The 17,424-nt window shown below is 35.4% G+C and overlaps 1 protein-coding gene across 1 annotated transcript; it reads left to right on the top strand.

The window, feature by feature from the left end:
* Window positions 1–2,392: 2,392 nt before the first annotated feature.
* LOC125124214 (olfactory receptor 2G3) lies at window positions 2,393–3,353 on the top strand. The gene has a single exon (XM_047774360.1). It carries the CDS (start codon window positions 2,402–2,404, stop codon window positions 3,344–3,346), a length of 945 nt encoding a protein of 314 aa, XP_047630316.1. The 5' UTR covers window positions 2,393–2,401; the 3' UTR covers window positions 3,347–3,353.
* Window positions 3,354–17,424: the final 14,071 nt, after the last annotated feature.

The raw sequence follows: 17,424 nt of genomic DNA, 5'->3' as shown, positions 1-17,424 counted from the left end.
TCCTTCACAGTCTCAATTATAGAGTACTTTGCAATAATTATTATTCCCCTTTTATTTTAAGAAAATATGAAGAGAATCCCCATTTTAAGATTTCTCACATAATTTGGCCCTACTTCAAGCCAATACTGTAATTTCAAGCCAGTATTTCCAAAGTAGAAATTGATAATATCATTCTCCTCTGTGCTCATAATCCTTCAATGACATTTCATTGTCTGCATATCAAAGTTAATAACTTTATCTTGCTCAATGATTTCTATAGTTTGGCTTCAAATACTTTTTCTAGGCAAACTTTTAACACTCACCTTTTTATTATAAAGGAAGGTGAATTATCCACATATGCTCTACTAGTGTTTACCAACTGATCTTGAATTTTATTCACCTTCCCGACATAAGCTTTTTTATTTTTGTTTGTAATCTGCTTTATGATTTTATAATAAACATAAATATTAAGGAGTTTTATAAGGTTTATCTAAGAGCTCTTTCAAATATTTTATATTTATAAAGGTAATATAATACATATTTAGCTCTTTATTATTAATATATATTCTTTTGTGTATATTTTTTTCTGTCAAACATTAAACTTTAGCAAGCTTGTGTAAATTATGTTGGATTTAAAACACAGTTTTAAAAATAATTGTTATTTTTTGGCAGTTCAATCACTGAACAAACTTATATTAGTTGCTTTGTATTATACAGTTTTGTCCTCAAACATAACTTTTCATTTCCTCCTAGTAGTTTCTAATATTTTCCCACATCAAATGATCTTCCATCTCCTCCCATTTTGATATTACCCATCTTTAAAAATATTGTCTTTCTTAGTTTCATATATAAAGCCTTTCCTAGTCTTCATATTATGAAATAATACTTTCTCATCTATTATTTTTCAAAATCTATTTGAAAATCATTTAGATCATACTTTTAACATTTATTTTAAAATTTAAATTATTTATCACCTAACTACTCAATTTTGTTGTCTGTCTAGATAGACTATTAAACCCATGGCCACCTTACCTTTCCCTGTTGAGGCAGTGCATAGAGATGAATGTTTAAGAATGTGTGCATACAAGCGGAAGATGTGAAGAAATTTTTCATTCCCATATGAGCCTACGATAAAACTTGAATAATGTATTCTGTATGCAGATATTTCTCAACAGTTAAAAACCATGGACATGTTATTCACTTTGTTTTCAGAGGCATTTAATTTCAGTAATTATTAGGTCATCACATATTTCCTGGTATGCATGCAAATATCCACTTTGCGTGACTGATATTTTTTCTTTCTATTTCTCTTTCTTTCTTTCTTTCTTTCTTTCTTTCTTTCTTTCTTTCTTTCTTTCTTTCTTTCTTTCTTTCTTTCTTTCTCTTCTCTGTCTCTTTTTTATTTATTTTTTTGTCTCTCTTTCTTTTCTTTTTTTTTTTTTTTTGGTCTCTGCCTTTTTAGTTCTAAGACTGCATCTGTGGCATTTGGATGTTCCTAGGCTAGGGGTCAAATTCAAGCTGCAGCTGCTGGCCTATGGCACAGCCATAGCAGTGCCAGATTTGAGTCGCATCTGTCACCCATGTTACACCTTTGGAAATGCCAGATCCTTAACTCATTGAGCCAAGGCTAGAGAAGGAACCCACATCCTCATGGATATGATGTCAGGTTCTTAATCTGTTGAACCACAACAAAAGCTCTTTGAGTGATTTTAATGATCAGTTTACAGATAACTCTAAAGGAAAGAATTTGTGATTTTTAAAGAGTCATTGGAATGGAATGAAGTAATGTGGATTAATGTTCTGAGCCAGTAACACATTAGGGCTGAAAAATTAATAGGTTGACCAAGTCACTCTTCATGATCCTTTATAGAACTTTTTATTATTAAAGTATTATTTTTATAGTTGATTTACAGTGTTCTGTCAATTTTCTACTGTACAGCAAGTTGACCCAGTCACACATACATATATACATTATTTTTCTCACATTATCATGCTCCATCCTAAGTGACTAGATATAGTTCCCAGTGCTATACAGCAGGATTTCATTGCTTATCCATTCCAAAGGCAATAGTTTGCAACTATTAACCCCAAATTCCCAGTCACCCCCTCCCTCCCCCTTGGCTGTGGTTGCTAAAGTATTATTTTTAAATTAAAGTACATTTCTTTTTATTGAAATGCTCAAGCATTTTTTTAATTGAAGTTAGTTGATTTATAATGTCTTTAACATAAGTCACAGCAGTATCTTATTTGGTCCACCTCCTAGAATAATGACAATAAAAACAAAAATAAACCAAGGGGATCTAGTTAAACTCAAAAGCTTTTGCACAGTGAAGGAAATCAGCTCATACATTCTGTGATTCTAGGATTGGCTGTATCAAATGCATCTCTTCTTCTTTTAGCAGATATAGTTCCCTCTGGAGGGATGGAAAAAAACAATGAGAGTTCTCTGGTGGGTTTTGTACTTTTAGGCTTCTCAGACCACCCTCGCCTGGAGGCTGTGCTCTTTGTATTTGTCCTTTTCTTTTACCTCTTGACCCTTGTGGGAAATTTCACCATCATCATCATCTCATATCTGGATGCTTCTCTTCATACCCCTATGTATTTCTTTCTCAGCAACCTCTCTCTACTGGACCTTTGCTTCACTACTAGCCTTGTACCTCAGACCCTAGTTAACTTTCGAGGACCAGAGAAAACCATCACTTTTGGTGGTTGTGTGGTACAACTCTATATTTCCCTGGCTTTGGGCTCCACTGAGTGTATCCTTCTGGCTGTAATGGCCTTGGATCGCTATGTTGCTGTCTGCAAACCCCTCCACTATGTGGTCATCATGAACCCACGGCTATGCCAGCAGCTGGCATCCATTTCCTGGCTCAGTGGATTGGCCAATTCCCTGATTCATGCTACATTTACTTTGCAATTGCCTTTTTGTAACAACCACAGGCTGGATCATTTTATTTGTGAAGTACCAGCTCTCCTCAAGCTGGCTTGTGTAGACACTACCATCAATGAGTTAGTGCTTTTTGTTGTTAGTGTTCTGTTTCTGCTAATCCCCCCAGCACTAATCCTTATCTCTTATGGCTTTATAACTCAAGCAGTGCTGAGAATCAAGTCAGTGGAGGCAAGGAACAAAGCCTTCAGCACCTGCTCCTCCCATCTTACAGTGGTGACCATTTTCTATGGCACCATAATTTACATGTACCTGCAACCAAGTAACAGTTATGCTCAGGATCAAGGCAAGTTCATCTCACTTTTCTACACTATGGTGACCCCCACTTTGAATCCTATTATCTATACTTTAAGAAACAAGGATGTTAAAGATGCTCTGAAGAAACTACTTTCAGGAAAACTGTTCTTTTTACAGATGTGATGTGCAAGAAATTGATCACAAGTCATATAGTTACTGAGTTTCTATTTATCCAAACTCCAATTCTCAATTTTATACAAATTCAACTATGGTTCAATTTTTAAAAATCTATATAAGGGATCTCCCTCTTTTATGTATAACTAAATAAAATGTGTGTGTTTATTTAAGTTGAGAACTTGATCCATGAAAAGAGAGCTATGCATTTGTATAAGTTGTGATGCTCACCACAAAGTCTATATTTTACTTCTCATACTTATTCCCAAGGATTTAAAAAAAATTAAAACTGTTAAATATTTACCAACTAGTCACTGAAAGTTAAGAAGTTTGAATAGATTCTCTAAGAGCTCTTTCAAACAAAATTTATGTTTATAAAAATAATATATCCTTAGCTCATTATTAATAATGTATACTATTTTGAGTATATTTTTCTTTCTTGAATATTAAGGGCTAATATTCAAGGTGGATTAGCCCACCATGTCTAAATAATTTTTTTTTCAATTTTAGTGACTTGTCCAACTTTATGCCAGATACATCATATTCACTTTATAATGCCCCACTCATTAAAATTTCATGTTAGAAAATATGAAAAAAAGCAATCTCATAGTGTCAATTTATTGACCAGGAAAATCTCATATTAACTATCTTTTCCATAACCCACTTCTCATATATGGCACAAATGAAAGTTTTCACAGAAAAGAAAATCATGGACTTGGATAATATACTTGTGTCACCAAGGGGGAGGGAGAAGGATTGGGACGTATTGGGAATATATGTATGTGTAACTGGGTCACCATGTTGTACAGTAGAAAAAAATTGTATTGGGTAAATAAAAATAAAATAAATTAAAAATAAAATAAAATAAAAAATATATTTAAAGGAGTAAGTGAAGCAGGATATACTAAATACATTACATTTTACAACTTAGTGACTGAATCCCCTTTTGCATTTTGTATGTCAAGGCATGCATGGTAGATACAAGACTTAAAATGAAGGTTTTGTTTAAACCATTTTATAAATTAGATCAATAAAATAATTGCACTTCACAGATACCATTAGATCAAAAGAATAATTTCACTTCAAAAGATACCATTGTCTTATTTCTTTTTTTCTTTTTTCTTTTTTTTAGGGCCCTACCCATGGCATATGGAATTTCCCAGGCTAGAGTCTAATCCAGGCTTCAGCTTCTGGCCCACACCACAGACACAGAAACACCAGATCCAAGCCATGTCTGTGACCTACACCATAGCTCACAGCAATGTCAGATCCTTAACCCACTGGGCAAGGCCACTGACCCACAACTGGAACTCCCCATATATTTTCTTAATAATTATTATTAATTAAGAGTAATAAAGAAGGCTGTCTCAGTCAAAGATTATCCAATGAGTCATAGTAAATCAAGAAAACATGACAATTTAGATAAGCTGGGTCATTGTTGGATTGTATTTTTACATCATAAACACACGGACCTCACTCTTTCACTCTGTATATAGCATATGAATCTGTGTGAGCTGAGTAAGTAATTCTGCAGGTGAATGTGTGTTTACATATGTGTATGTGTTCTACTAGCTGGAAAAGAACAGAGTGAATATGGAAGTATAATAATAAATAGCAGAAAACATTGTATTAGATTGATAATTCAGTGTTTGTTCCTTGTATGTTGCCTAATAAACAGTGCAATGTGTTACCAAAGCTTTTCTGATGTGTCATTCCCAACAAAAGAGTAAACTTTCTGATAAATTAATGATTTTTCTTTGTAAAATGTCTTACAATGATGTCCATAAATTATTCCAGATTGAAATGTATTAATCTTATTATTATATGAAAAAATCCCTTGGGATAAGAGGTGAAAGATCAAAAGTTTCACACATTTGGTGCATTTTAAGAAAATGAAATATAATATGCATAAAATAATTTGAAATCAATGCATTTTTTCACTCTGATTAATGAGCAAATGTTTGTAAAGACAAAATTTTCAAAACTATGATAATCAAACTACTTACAAAATATTGAAAATAATGAAACTTTTAGATTTGGCTAAGTCAGAGTCATAGAATATCTGTCTTTAGAGAATTAATAATGAAAAAAGAAAGCTATGTGTCAGCAGTACTTTTTAAAATCAGCATTCCATACAGGATAAAGGGACCAAAAAACATTGCTATGATCTCAGGTGTCCTAGCTTATTGATAAATAATTATTTAATTCAGCTTTGGCTAGAGAGTATGACCCCAAAGATGAAAATTTTCAAGTTTCAAGGTTGATAATTTATGTTTTTTAATTCAGATGATCAATGTATAATACAAATAACTTGTTTCCTGTGTTAAAAATACTATATTTTGACAATATTTTTACTAATTGGGTTTAAAAACATAAAATCTTATTTGACCATTTATAAACAGTAGCCAAATAGATTTAACATATTATAGAACATAAACAAGCACAAGCAAATTAGTTTGCCATAAACTCTGTACAGAATGTTTCCAACTTTAGGCTTATGATTTTATTGACTAACAAAATGGAAACAAGAGCCTTTATTGAAAAAATCCTATTTATAGATTTTTTTGATCAAGTGATTAATAGCTCTTTAAAAACAATTAATATTTGTCTCCATGTTCAACAACCTGTAAATTTAAGTGTTTTTTTTTAATTTAATGAAAAAAATACAGGATGTTTAGCTTAAGGTATTTTTTTTTATTTTTTAGGGCCATGCCTGTGGCATATGGAAGTTTCCAGGCTAGAAGTTGAATCAGAGCTATAGCAACAACAATGCAAGATTTGAGCCATGTCTGTGACCTACACCATAGCTCGTGGCAATGCCAGGTCCTTAACCTACTGAGCAAGGCCAGGGATTGATCCCACATACTCATGGATACTTGTTGGGTTCACTAACACTGGACCACAAGAAGTAGCTTAAGCTATTTTTGTTAAGCAAATTTTAGGTACTATGATAAGGAAATAATAAAACACTTCTCATTGACATAATTCTATTATCATTTCATTTTTACTATTAAGTTACTGAAGATTTCATGCCATATCTTGATAAAGGAGTGAGAAAAGCAGTGTGAAACTGGTTCCCTGGGAGAGAAGTGGAAAAGAAAGTTCAAATTCAGAATTTCAAGTTCCAGATGAGATGGGGAGCAAGAACATATCATCTTGTGTTTTCCATTGAATGCATCTATAAAACCTTGACAGAAAAAAATATAGCAATAACCCAAAGACTCTAGAAAATGAAGAGTAGCAGGCAGATTGAGGAAGACCAAAAATCAAAATGTCATCAACCTGTGGTGATTTTTTCCCCTCTGTTCTGTAGGCTCTGTCATGGAAGAGAAAAATTTGGTCTAAACTCAAAGTTATTCTAAAGTTAAAAAAAAAATTTAGGGTATTTTTTATTTCAGAAAAATGGAGTAGATGTACTTTTCCTTATTCTTCCTGCTAAGTTAAACTAAAATCCTCGGACATTATACATAAAACAAAAACAAGAAAGCCCTGAATAGTGCAGAGGATAAAGCAGACCAAATAGGGATCTTGGGATCTTACAAACAACATAATGATGAGTTCCCTGATTTCTTGTAGCTGATATTGATTGCTTCCTCAATTATACTAAGCTAGATCCTGGAAATCTGGCAATGAAAAATGCCAAAAGGTATAGATTAAAAAGAAAATCACAAAAAAATGAACTCTCTCTAGTTAAAGAAAACGCAAAAAAAGTAAGACAGAACACTTTAGACAATAACGCCTTAATTCCACCCAAAAATCAAAGAAAAAAATTATGGTTCCTCCACCATGGTGCACACCTGCCAGTACCACTTGCCCTCAGGAAGTGTCCTGCAGATATGGAGTACCCAGGCAAACCCTGCCCAGCTTTAGGTAGTGCAACTCCAATAGGGCACAGGCTGGCCAACTTCCTTCACCCTCAAGAAGCACCCCACTGCCATGGAGCTACTGGCCAGCCCGGCCCACATTTGGGAAGACCCCTGCTGCTGAACAGCACCCCAGCAAGTTCTACCCAGCGGCAGGAAGAATACCACCAGTGCAGCATGCACTGGTGATCCTCACCAGGCCTGGGGAAGAACTCCACCACAGCAGTGAATCCCAGCCAAGCCTGACAGCCCATGGGAAGTGCCTAGCCAGGGCAGCATGACCAGGCCAACCCTGAAGGCCCTGGGGAAGCAACACACTGCTGACGCATGTGCCAAAATACAATTTGGCTTCCCCCAAATACACAGAAAAAGAAAAACACAAGCAAGAAGAAGAACCTCAGAAACCATTCCCAGGTAAAGCAACAGGAAAATTCAACTAAAGCAGTCAACAATGAAACAGACCTCTGCAGTTGGACAGAATGTGAATTCAAAAGGGATATATTGACAGGCAGGACACCCTGCAGCCCAGAAAAGCTACAACAAGCCTGGCTGGCCTGGAAAAAGATCTGCCTAATTCTCAGACAGTCTTTATGAGTTGGGCTGCACTGGGGAAGAGCCTCTTGGGGGTTCATCAGTCCAGCTAGCTGCTCCAGCACTTGGGTGGAGCTCCACTCTTGTGGAACAGCTGCATAGGACTGTCAGCTCTCTGCAGGACCCCCTGCAGCCCAGAAAAGCTACAACAAGCCTGGCTGGGCCGTGAAAAGATCTGCCTACATTCTCAGACAGTCCTTCTGAGTTGGGCTGACCTAGGGAAGAACCTTGTGGGTTCTCAGTGACCAAGATAGCTGCTCCAGCCCTCAGGGGGTGCTGCACTCCTGAGGAACAGCTGCCCAACTCTGCCAACACCCTGCAAGAACCCCACAGCCTAAAAACACCAGAGCAAGCTCTGCCTGACCGAGTGAAATCTGCTACCATTGTGGTGTGGCCCTCCCAGTCCTGTCTGCCCTCAGGAAGGCCTCCTTTGCTTCAGAGAGACCCTGTCAGCTCTGCCAACACTCCAGAAAAGCAACACCGCCTCAAAACAGACTGACCAACAACGCCAGCCCTCAGGAAATATTCCACAGACGTGACAAGGCAAACACTGCCCGGTCACGGAGAGTACAACTCCACCAGGAAAAAGAAAACTACAAGCAATATGAAGAAGCTGAGAAACCACTCCCAGTCAATCCAACAGGAGAACTCACCTAAAACAGTCAACAATGAAACAGACCTCTGCAGTCTGACAGACCTGGAGTTCAAAAGAGAAATAGTGAAAATCCTGAAGGAATTCAGAGAAGATATGAACAGTAATGCAGACACCCTCAGAAAGGAACTAGAAAATATAAGGAGGAGCCAAGAAAAACTAGAACATTCCTTTGCAGAGATACAAACTGAACTAAGGGCAGTAAAAACCAGAATGAATAATGCAGAAGAACGAATCAGTGATGTGGAAGATAGAATAATGGAAATCACCCAATCAGGTCAGCAGACAGAAAACCAAATCAAAAAACAGGAAAGCAATATAGGAGACCTATGGGATGATATAAAGTGGGCCAATCTATGCATAATAGGAATTCCAGAAGGAGTCGTAAAAGTTAAGGGAATGGAAAGTATATTTGAAGAAATTATCACTGGAAACTTCCCAAATCTAAAGGATACTGGGTTCAAGATACAGGAAGCACAGAGGGCCCCAAACAAACTGAACCCAAATAGACCCACACCAGGACACATCATAATAAAAATGGCAAAAGTTAGTGATAAAGAGAGGATCCTAAAAGCAGCAAGAGAAAAGCAGAATGTTACCTACAAGGAAACCCCTATGAGATTATCAGCTGATTTCTCTACAGAAACACTACAGGCCAGGAGGGAATGGCAAGAGATATTTAGAGTGCTAAAAGGAAAAAATATGCAACCTAGAATACTCTATCCAGCAAGAATATCATTTAAAATAGAAGAGGAAATAAATTTTTTTCCCAACAAACAAAAACTAAAAAAATACAGCAACACAAAACCCAGGCTAAAAGAAATACTGAAAGGGCTTCTCTAAACCAAAAAGAAAGGAAGGAAAGGGAAGAAAAAAGAAAAAAAAAACAGAAGAAGAGGAAGAACTAAGACTGAGGAAACCGCAATCAGAGAGCAGTCACTCAAATACGCCAGCATACAGATTTAATCATGAACATGCTTCAAACAAAATAAAATTAAAAAGAAAAAAAAAAGAATCATCAAAATCATAAAATGTGGCCAAGGGATGTTAGGAAATATACAGACCCTTGTTGTTTGTTTGTTTGTACGATTCTCTACTTAATTTTAATATAGTAACAAAGTGTTTGAACTTATAGGACCATCAGGCTAAAACACACAATTATGGGAAGGGGTTAGGATACTTAAAAAACAGGACAACCACAAATCGAAACCAAACATTGCATTCGCAAAAAATGAAAAAAATAAAACACTCAAGCAGATAATAAATGGAGACCATCCAACCAAAGAAATAAAAAAAAAGAAAAAAAGGAAGGAAGACTGGAGAACCATAGAATCAACTGGAACACGGGGTTCAAAATGGCAATAAATAATCATCTATCAATTACCACCTTAAATGTCAATGGACTGAATGCCCCAATCAAAAGACACAGAGTGGCTGAGTGGATAAAAAGGCAAAAACCTTCAATATGCGGCCTACAGGAAACTCACCTCAGGACAAAGGATACATATAGATTGAAAATGAAAGGGTGGGGAAAAATATTTCATGCCAATAGACATGACAGAAAAGCAGGAGTCACAACACTCATATCAGACAAAATAGACTTTAAAACAAAAGACACAAAGAAAGACAAAGAAGGACACTACTTAATGATTAAGGGATCCATCCAAGGAGAGGATGTTACTATCGTCAACATATATGCCCCAAATACAGGAGCACCCAGATACATACAACAAACATTAACAGATATTAAGGGAGAAATCAATGGGAATACAATCATAGTAGGAGACCTTAATACCCCCCTCACATCAATGGACAGATCCTCTAGACAGAAAACCAATAAAGCAACAGAGATCCTAAAGGAAACAAGAGAAAAGTTATACTTAGTTGACATCTTCAGGACACTACATCCAAAAAAATCAGAATACACATTCTTCTCAGGTGCGCATGGAACATTCTCAAGAATCGACCACATATTGGGACACAAAGCTAACCTCAACAAATTTAGGAGCATAGAAATTATCTCAATTATCTTCTCTGACCACAATGCCATGAAAGTAGAAATCAACCATGGGAAAAGGAAAGAGAAAAAAACCTACCACATGGAGACCAAACAACATGCTACTAAAAAACCAATGGGTCAATGAGGAAGTCAAGAAGGAAATTAAAAAATACCTTGAGACAAATGATAATGAAGACACAACCTCTCAAAGTCTATGGGATGCTGCAAAAGCAGTGCTCAGAGGGAAATTTATAGCGATACAGGCCTTTCTCACAAAAGAAGAAAGATCTCCAATTGACAAATTAACCCTCCACCTAAACGAACTAGACAAAGAAGAACAAAAAAGACCTACAGTCAGCAGAAGGAAGGAAATTATAAAGATCAAAGAGGAAATCAATGAAATAGAGATTCAAAAAACAATAGAGAAAGTTAATAAAATCAAGAGCTTGTTCTTTGAAAAGGTAAACAAAATTGGCAAACCCATGGCTAGACTCACTAAGAAGAGGAGAGAAAGAACCCAAATAACCAAAAGTATAAATGAAAAAGGAGAAATCATGACTGGTACCACAGAAATATAAAGAAACCATAAGAGAATACTATGAACAACTATATGGCAACAAGTTTGACAATCTGGAAGAAATGGACAGTTTTCTAGAATCTTACAGCCTGCCAAAACTGAACCAAGAAGAAACAGACCAACTGAACAGACCCATCTCTAGAAATGAAATTGAAGAGGTCATAAAAACACTCCCTACAAATAAAAATCAAGGCCCAGATGGCTTCACAGGCGAATTCTACCAAACATATAAAGAGGATCTGGTGCCCATCCTCCTTAAACTCTTTCAAAAGGTTGAAGAAGAAGGAATACTCCCAAAGACATTCTATGATGCCACCATCACCCTCATTCCAAAACCAGACAGAGATACCACCAAAAAAGTAAACTATCGCCCAATATCTCTGATCAATATAGATGCAAAAATTCTCAACAAAATCTTAGCCAACCGAATCCAACAACATACCAAAAAAATTATACACCATGACCAGGTTGGGTTCATTCCAGGTTCACAAGGATGGTTCAACATTCGCAAATCAATCAGCATCATACACCACATTAACGAAAGAAAAGTCGAAAATCATATGATCATCTCAATAGACGCAGAAAAAGCATTTGACAAAGTCCAACATCCATTCATGATCAAGACCCTCGCCAAAGGGGGTATAGAGGGAACATTCCTGAACATCATCAAAGCCATTTATGACAAACCCACAGCAAATATAATCCTCAATGGGGAAAAACTGAAAGCCTTCTCACTCAAATCTGGAACAAGACAGGGATGCCCATTCTCACCACTGCTCTTCAACATGGTTTTGGAAGTCCTAGCCACAGCAATCAGACAAACAAAAGAAATAAAAGGCGTCCAAATAGGAAGAGCAGAGGTAAAACTGTCACTGTATGCAGATGACATGATAATCTACATAGAAAACCCTAAGGACTCAACCCAAAAACTCCTTGAACTGATTAATAAATTCAGCAAAGCAGCAGGATAGAAGATTAACATTCAGTAGTCAGTCGCATTTCTGTATACCAGCAATGAAATATTAGAAAAGGAACACAAAGATACAATACCTTTCAAAATTGCACCTCACAAAATACACCAGACCAAAGAGGTAAAGGACCTATATGCCGAGAAATATAAAACTTTAATCAAAGAAATCAAAGAAGATGTAAAGAAATGGAAAGATATTCCAGGTTCCTGGATTGGAAAAATCAATATTGTAACAATGGCCATCCTACCCAAAGCAATCTACAGATTCAATGCAATCCCTATCAAATTTCCCAGGACATTTTTCACAGAACTAGAACAGACAATCCGAACATTTATATGGAACAGCAAAAGACCCAGAATCACCAAAGCAATCCTGAGAAACCAAAACCAAGCAGGAGGCATAACTCTCCCAGGCTTCAAGCAACACTACAAAGCCACAGTCATCAAAACAGCATGGTACTGGTATCAAAACAGACAGACAGACCAATGGAACAGAATAGAGAATCCGGAAATAAACCCTGACACCTATGGTCAATTAATCTTTGACAAGGGAGGCAAGAACATCAAATGGGAAAAAGAAAGTCTATTCAGCAAGCATTGCTGGGAAACCTGGACAGCTGCATGCAAAGCAATGAAACTAGAACACACCCTCACACCATGCACCAAAATAAACTCCAAATGGCCGAAAGACTTCAATATACGACAGGACACCATCAAACTCCTAGAAGAGAACATAGGCAAAACACTCTCTGACATCAACCTCATCAATATTTTCTCAGGTCAGTCCCCCAAAGCAATAGAAATTAGAGCAAACATAAACCCATGGGACCTCATCAAACTGAAAAGCTTTTGCACAGCAAAGGAAACCCAAAAGAAAACAAAAAGACAACTTACAGAATGGGAGAAGATAGTTTCAAATGATGCAATGGACAAGGCCCTAATCTCTAGACTACACAAGCTACTTATACAGCTCAACAGCAAAAAAGCCACTCAACCAATGGAAAAATGGGCAAAAGACCTGAATAGACTGTTCTCTAAAGAAGATATACAGATGGCCAGCAAACACATGAAAAAATGCTCAACATCGCTGGTTATAAGAGAAATGCAAATCAAAACTACCATGAGATACCACCTCACACCAGTCAGAATGGCCATCATTAATAAGTCCACAAATAACAAGCACTGGAGGGGCTGTGGAGAAAAGGGGACCCTCCTGGATGCTTGGTGGGAATGTAAACTGGTACAGCCAGTATGGAGAACAGTTTGGAGATACCTTAGAAATCTATCCATAGAACTTCCATATGACCCCACAATCCCACTCTTGGGCAACTATCCTGACAAAACTCTCCTTAAAAGAGACACATGCACCCGCATGTTCATTGCAGCACTATTCACAGTAGCCAGGACATGGAAACAACCCAAAAGTCCATCAACAGATGATTGGATTTGGAAGAAGTGGTATATATACACAATGGAATACTCCTCAGCCATAAAAAAGAATGACCTAATGCCATTTGCAGCAACATGGATGGAACTAGAGACTCTCATCCTGAGTGAAATGAGCCAGAGAGACAAAGACAAATACCATATGATATCACTTATAACTGGAATCTAATATCCAGCACAAATGAACATCTCCTCAGAAAAGAAAATCATGGACTTGGAGAAAAGACTTGTGGCTGCCTGATGGGAGGGAGAGGGAGTGGGAGGGATCGGGAGCTTGGGGTTATCAGACACAACTTAGAATAGATTTACAAGGAGATCCTGCTTAGTAGCATTGAGAACTTTGTCTAGATACTCATGTTGCAACAGAAGAAAGGGTCAGGGAAAAATATATTTGTAATGTAGACATGTAAGGATAACTTGATCCCCTTGCTGTACAGTGGGAAAAAATAAATAAATAAAATAAAATAAAGTTCAAAAAGTAAAAATAATAATAATAATAATAATAATAATATATATCGGAGAGGATGTGGGAAAAGGCAAACTTGATACACTGTTGATAGCAATGTGGATTGTTACAACCACTACAGAGAACAATATGGAGGTTCCAGAAAAAAATAAAAATAGAACTACCATATGATCCAGTAATCCCACTCCTGGGCAAATATCAGGAGAAAACATAATTCAAAAATTACAACCACCACAATGTTCATTGCAGTGCTATTTCCAAATGCTGAGACATGGAAGCAACCTAAATCTCCATTAACCAAGGATTGAATAAATAGGGTATGATTTATTTATTTATTTATTTATTTATCTATTTATCTATTTTTAGGGCCACACCCATGGCATATGGGAGTTCCCAGGATAAGGGTTGAATTAGAGCTACAGCTGCCAGCATATGCCACAGCCACAGCAATGACAGATGAGCTGCATCTGAGATCTATTCCACAGCTCATAGCAGTGTTGGGTCCTTAACCCACTGAGAAGTGCCAGGGATTGAACCCACATCCTCATGGATACTATTCAGGTTTGTTACCTCTGAGCCCCACTGGAAACTCTGGGATGTAGTATATTTACACCATGGAATATTACTCACCCATAAGAATGAAACCATTCCATGTGCAGCAACATGAATGGTCCTAGATATTTTTATACTGAGTGAAGTAAGAGATATAGACAAAGACAAACATCATATAATATCACTTACATGTGGAATCTTAAAAAATGATAAAAATGAATTTGTTTTCAAAACAGAAATAGACACACAGACATAGAAAACAAACTTATGGCTACCAAGGTTAAAAGTGGGGGAAGGAGGGATAATTTAGGAGTTAGGTATTAACACATACACATAGATATCTATATAGTAGTGTACTTATATATTGATATACATTACTTCAACAAGGGCTTACTCTATAGCACAAGAAACTATATTCAATATTTTGTGTGTGTGTAATTTAATTACTACTCTACTCTTGAAACTAACACATCTCTGATTTATCAACTAATATTTTGGTTAAAAATTATCTACAAAAATATTTAAATTATACAAAGTGTACTTAAAAATACAAATGTTTGTAAAAATAATAAACAAAACAAAACAAAAACAAACAGAAATTTTAGAGGAAAAAACAGACACCATGCTAGTAGATGAACTCAGAGTGAAGATCATAGAGCAAAGAATCAGAAAATATTGCGATATTTTGTTAGAAATTTTTCAAGCTGAGTAATATTGACATCAAAGTTTGCAGATTGAAAAGATAAAGTGTCAGGTAACTTTACAAAATACAAAAATCTGTCATTCTTCTTACTGTGGTCCCAAAAGGAAATGATAAAGAATTCATACTTAAAAAAGCATTGGGAGAAATTATAGATGAAAACATTCCAAATTTGGAAAAGAACACAAATTTATAGATTCCAGAAGTTAAAGAAGTCTTAATGAGAATAAATTCAGACATGTATTTGCATACTCACAATATAATCAAACTGATAAAAATTAACTCAAAGATAAACCTTGATAGAAATCAGAAAAATGGTATATTATATAAGGTAAGTAATAAGCCAAATGATTACAGATTCTAATCTGTAACCATGGAGAACAGAAGGAATTAGAACAATGTTTCTAGTACTAAAAAATAATAGCTAATCCAGAGTTCTCTACCTAATGAAAATATACTTCAGGAATAAAAATGCGATAAAAAAAATCTCAGCTAAATGAAAACTAAGAATATTTGTTGCCTTCAAATTTGTTAAAATTTATTTAAATAGATATTCTTTAGACAGATGAGAAATGGGACCAGATAGAAATTTGGAATCAGCAGGAATGAAGGGTCAAACAATGCTAATCAATTATTCTTGCTTGAATTCCTTAAAAATGTTGGTTGATAGACTATGATAGGTGTAATTTGTGTCATGAAGTGTGTAATGTTTGGAGATGTCAAAACATAACAGACAAAAACACATCAAGAGTGAGAGTTAAAAGGATCTATATGGTGATAAAATTCTACACTCTACTTAAAATGGAAAAATATTGACCCAAAGTATTCTCTGAAAAATTAATATGTCTAATTGTGTTTGGAAAATGTCTAACACTGCTCCAGGTTTACATGTCCTACTCCTTGGAACCTGTGAATATGATAAGAAATCATTCTCATTATTTTGTAATCTCATGTGGCGAGGTTGACCTTAAAAGCAGAAGATTATCCTGGATTATCCATGTGGGTCCTATGGAATCACTTGAAGTCTTAAAAACAGAGCACTTTCTCGTACTGATGGCAGAAGAGTAAGTCAGAAAGATGTGAAATGTGACATTTATTTGACACTCTGTTCCTGACTTTGAATCCCAAACCAACCCCAATGTGTACCGTAAATTAAACAAACAAACAAAACTTTCATAAACTTGGGGATAAATATGCTCAACAAAATATTAGCAAATCGATTCTATCGGCTAAGAAATATCATCTATATAAAACTTAGAGTTAATGTCATACTTAATGATAAGCATGATTTCTTGCTAAGATAATCTTAGGGAAAAAGGCAGTTATCTCAATCCCCACATTCCTATTCAACATTATCCTAAAGATTTCACCATTGCAATAAGACAGGAAATGTAATAAAAGTCATAGAGATAAAAAATAGACCTTAACATGTTTCTATTTCCAGAAGACATAATTTTTAATGTAAAAATATTGACATCAATATGATCACAATTTAATCAAGCGTATATACTAAAATTAAAATATCAAATGTCCAGTATAAAAATGCGCTAAAACAAAACATCCTCTGTTTATTTAATGTCAGTGATGCAAGATCATAGGGTGCATGAGGAAAGTAAAAATGCACTGTACATCTCACATATAGTGTTAAACATTTGGAATACAACATAGAAAAGAACAAATACAATTAACACCATAAATAAATTAAATATTATGTAAATATCTAAATAGCATATGTACACAATATGTACAATGCAAACTTTAAAATATTGATGAAAGATTTCAAATTACAAGTTAAGTGAAATGGTATTCCATGTTTGTAGATTATAAGAAACAGCATAATAAAATTATCAAACATTACTATATTTATTTATAACTTTAGCAAAATTCCAGTCAAAATACCAGTGGATTTTTATAGATCTACACAAACTGATTGTAAAATTTATGTAGACTATGCTAAGAAACTATTAGACCAAACAACTTTGAAAATAACTGTTTGGATGAATCAGTTTATTCAGTCTCAAGACAGACTGTGAGAGTAGAATCATTAAGACTTTGTGGTGTTAATTAAGGGACAGACAAATAGATCAATAAACAAAAGTAGAAAAGTCAAAAAAATTGACTCATACTAATGTGGCCATTGATTTTTAACAAATATACATATAAAAGAAATTAAGTGAAGAAAGATGATATTTTGAAATTGGTGTTAGTACATTCAGACATCTATATGTGGTAGGAAATTTGACTTAATCCTCATACTCTATAAAATATGAC

Source organism: Phacochoerus africanus, chromosome 4 (assembly GCF_016906955.1).
Source record: "Phacochoerus africanus isolate WHEZ1 chromosome 4, ROS_Pafr_v1, whole genome shotgun sequence".
NCBI lineage: Eukaryota > Metazoa > Chordata > Mammalia > Artiodactyla > Suidae > Phacochoerus > Phacochoerus africanus.
The sequence above is the reverse complement of the archived record's forward strand: the minus strand, read 5'-3'. Positions and strand labels throughout refer to the sequence as shown.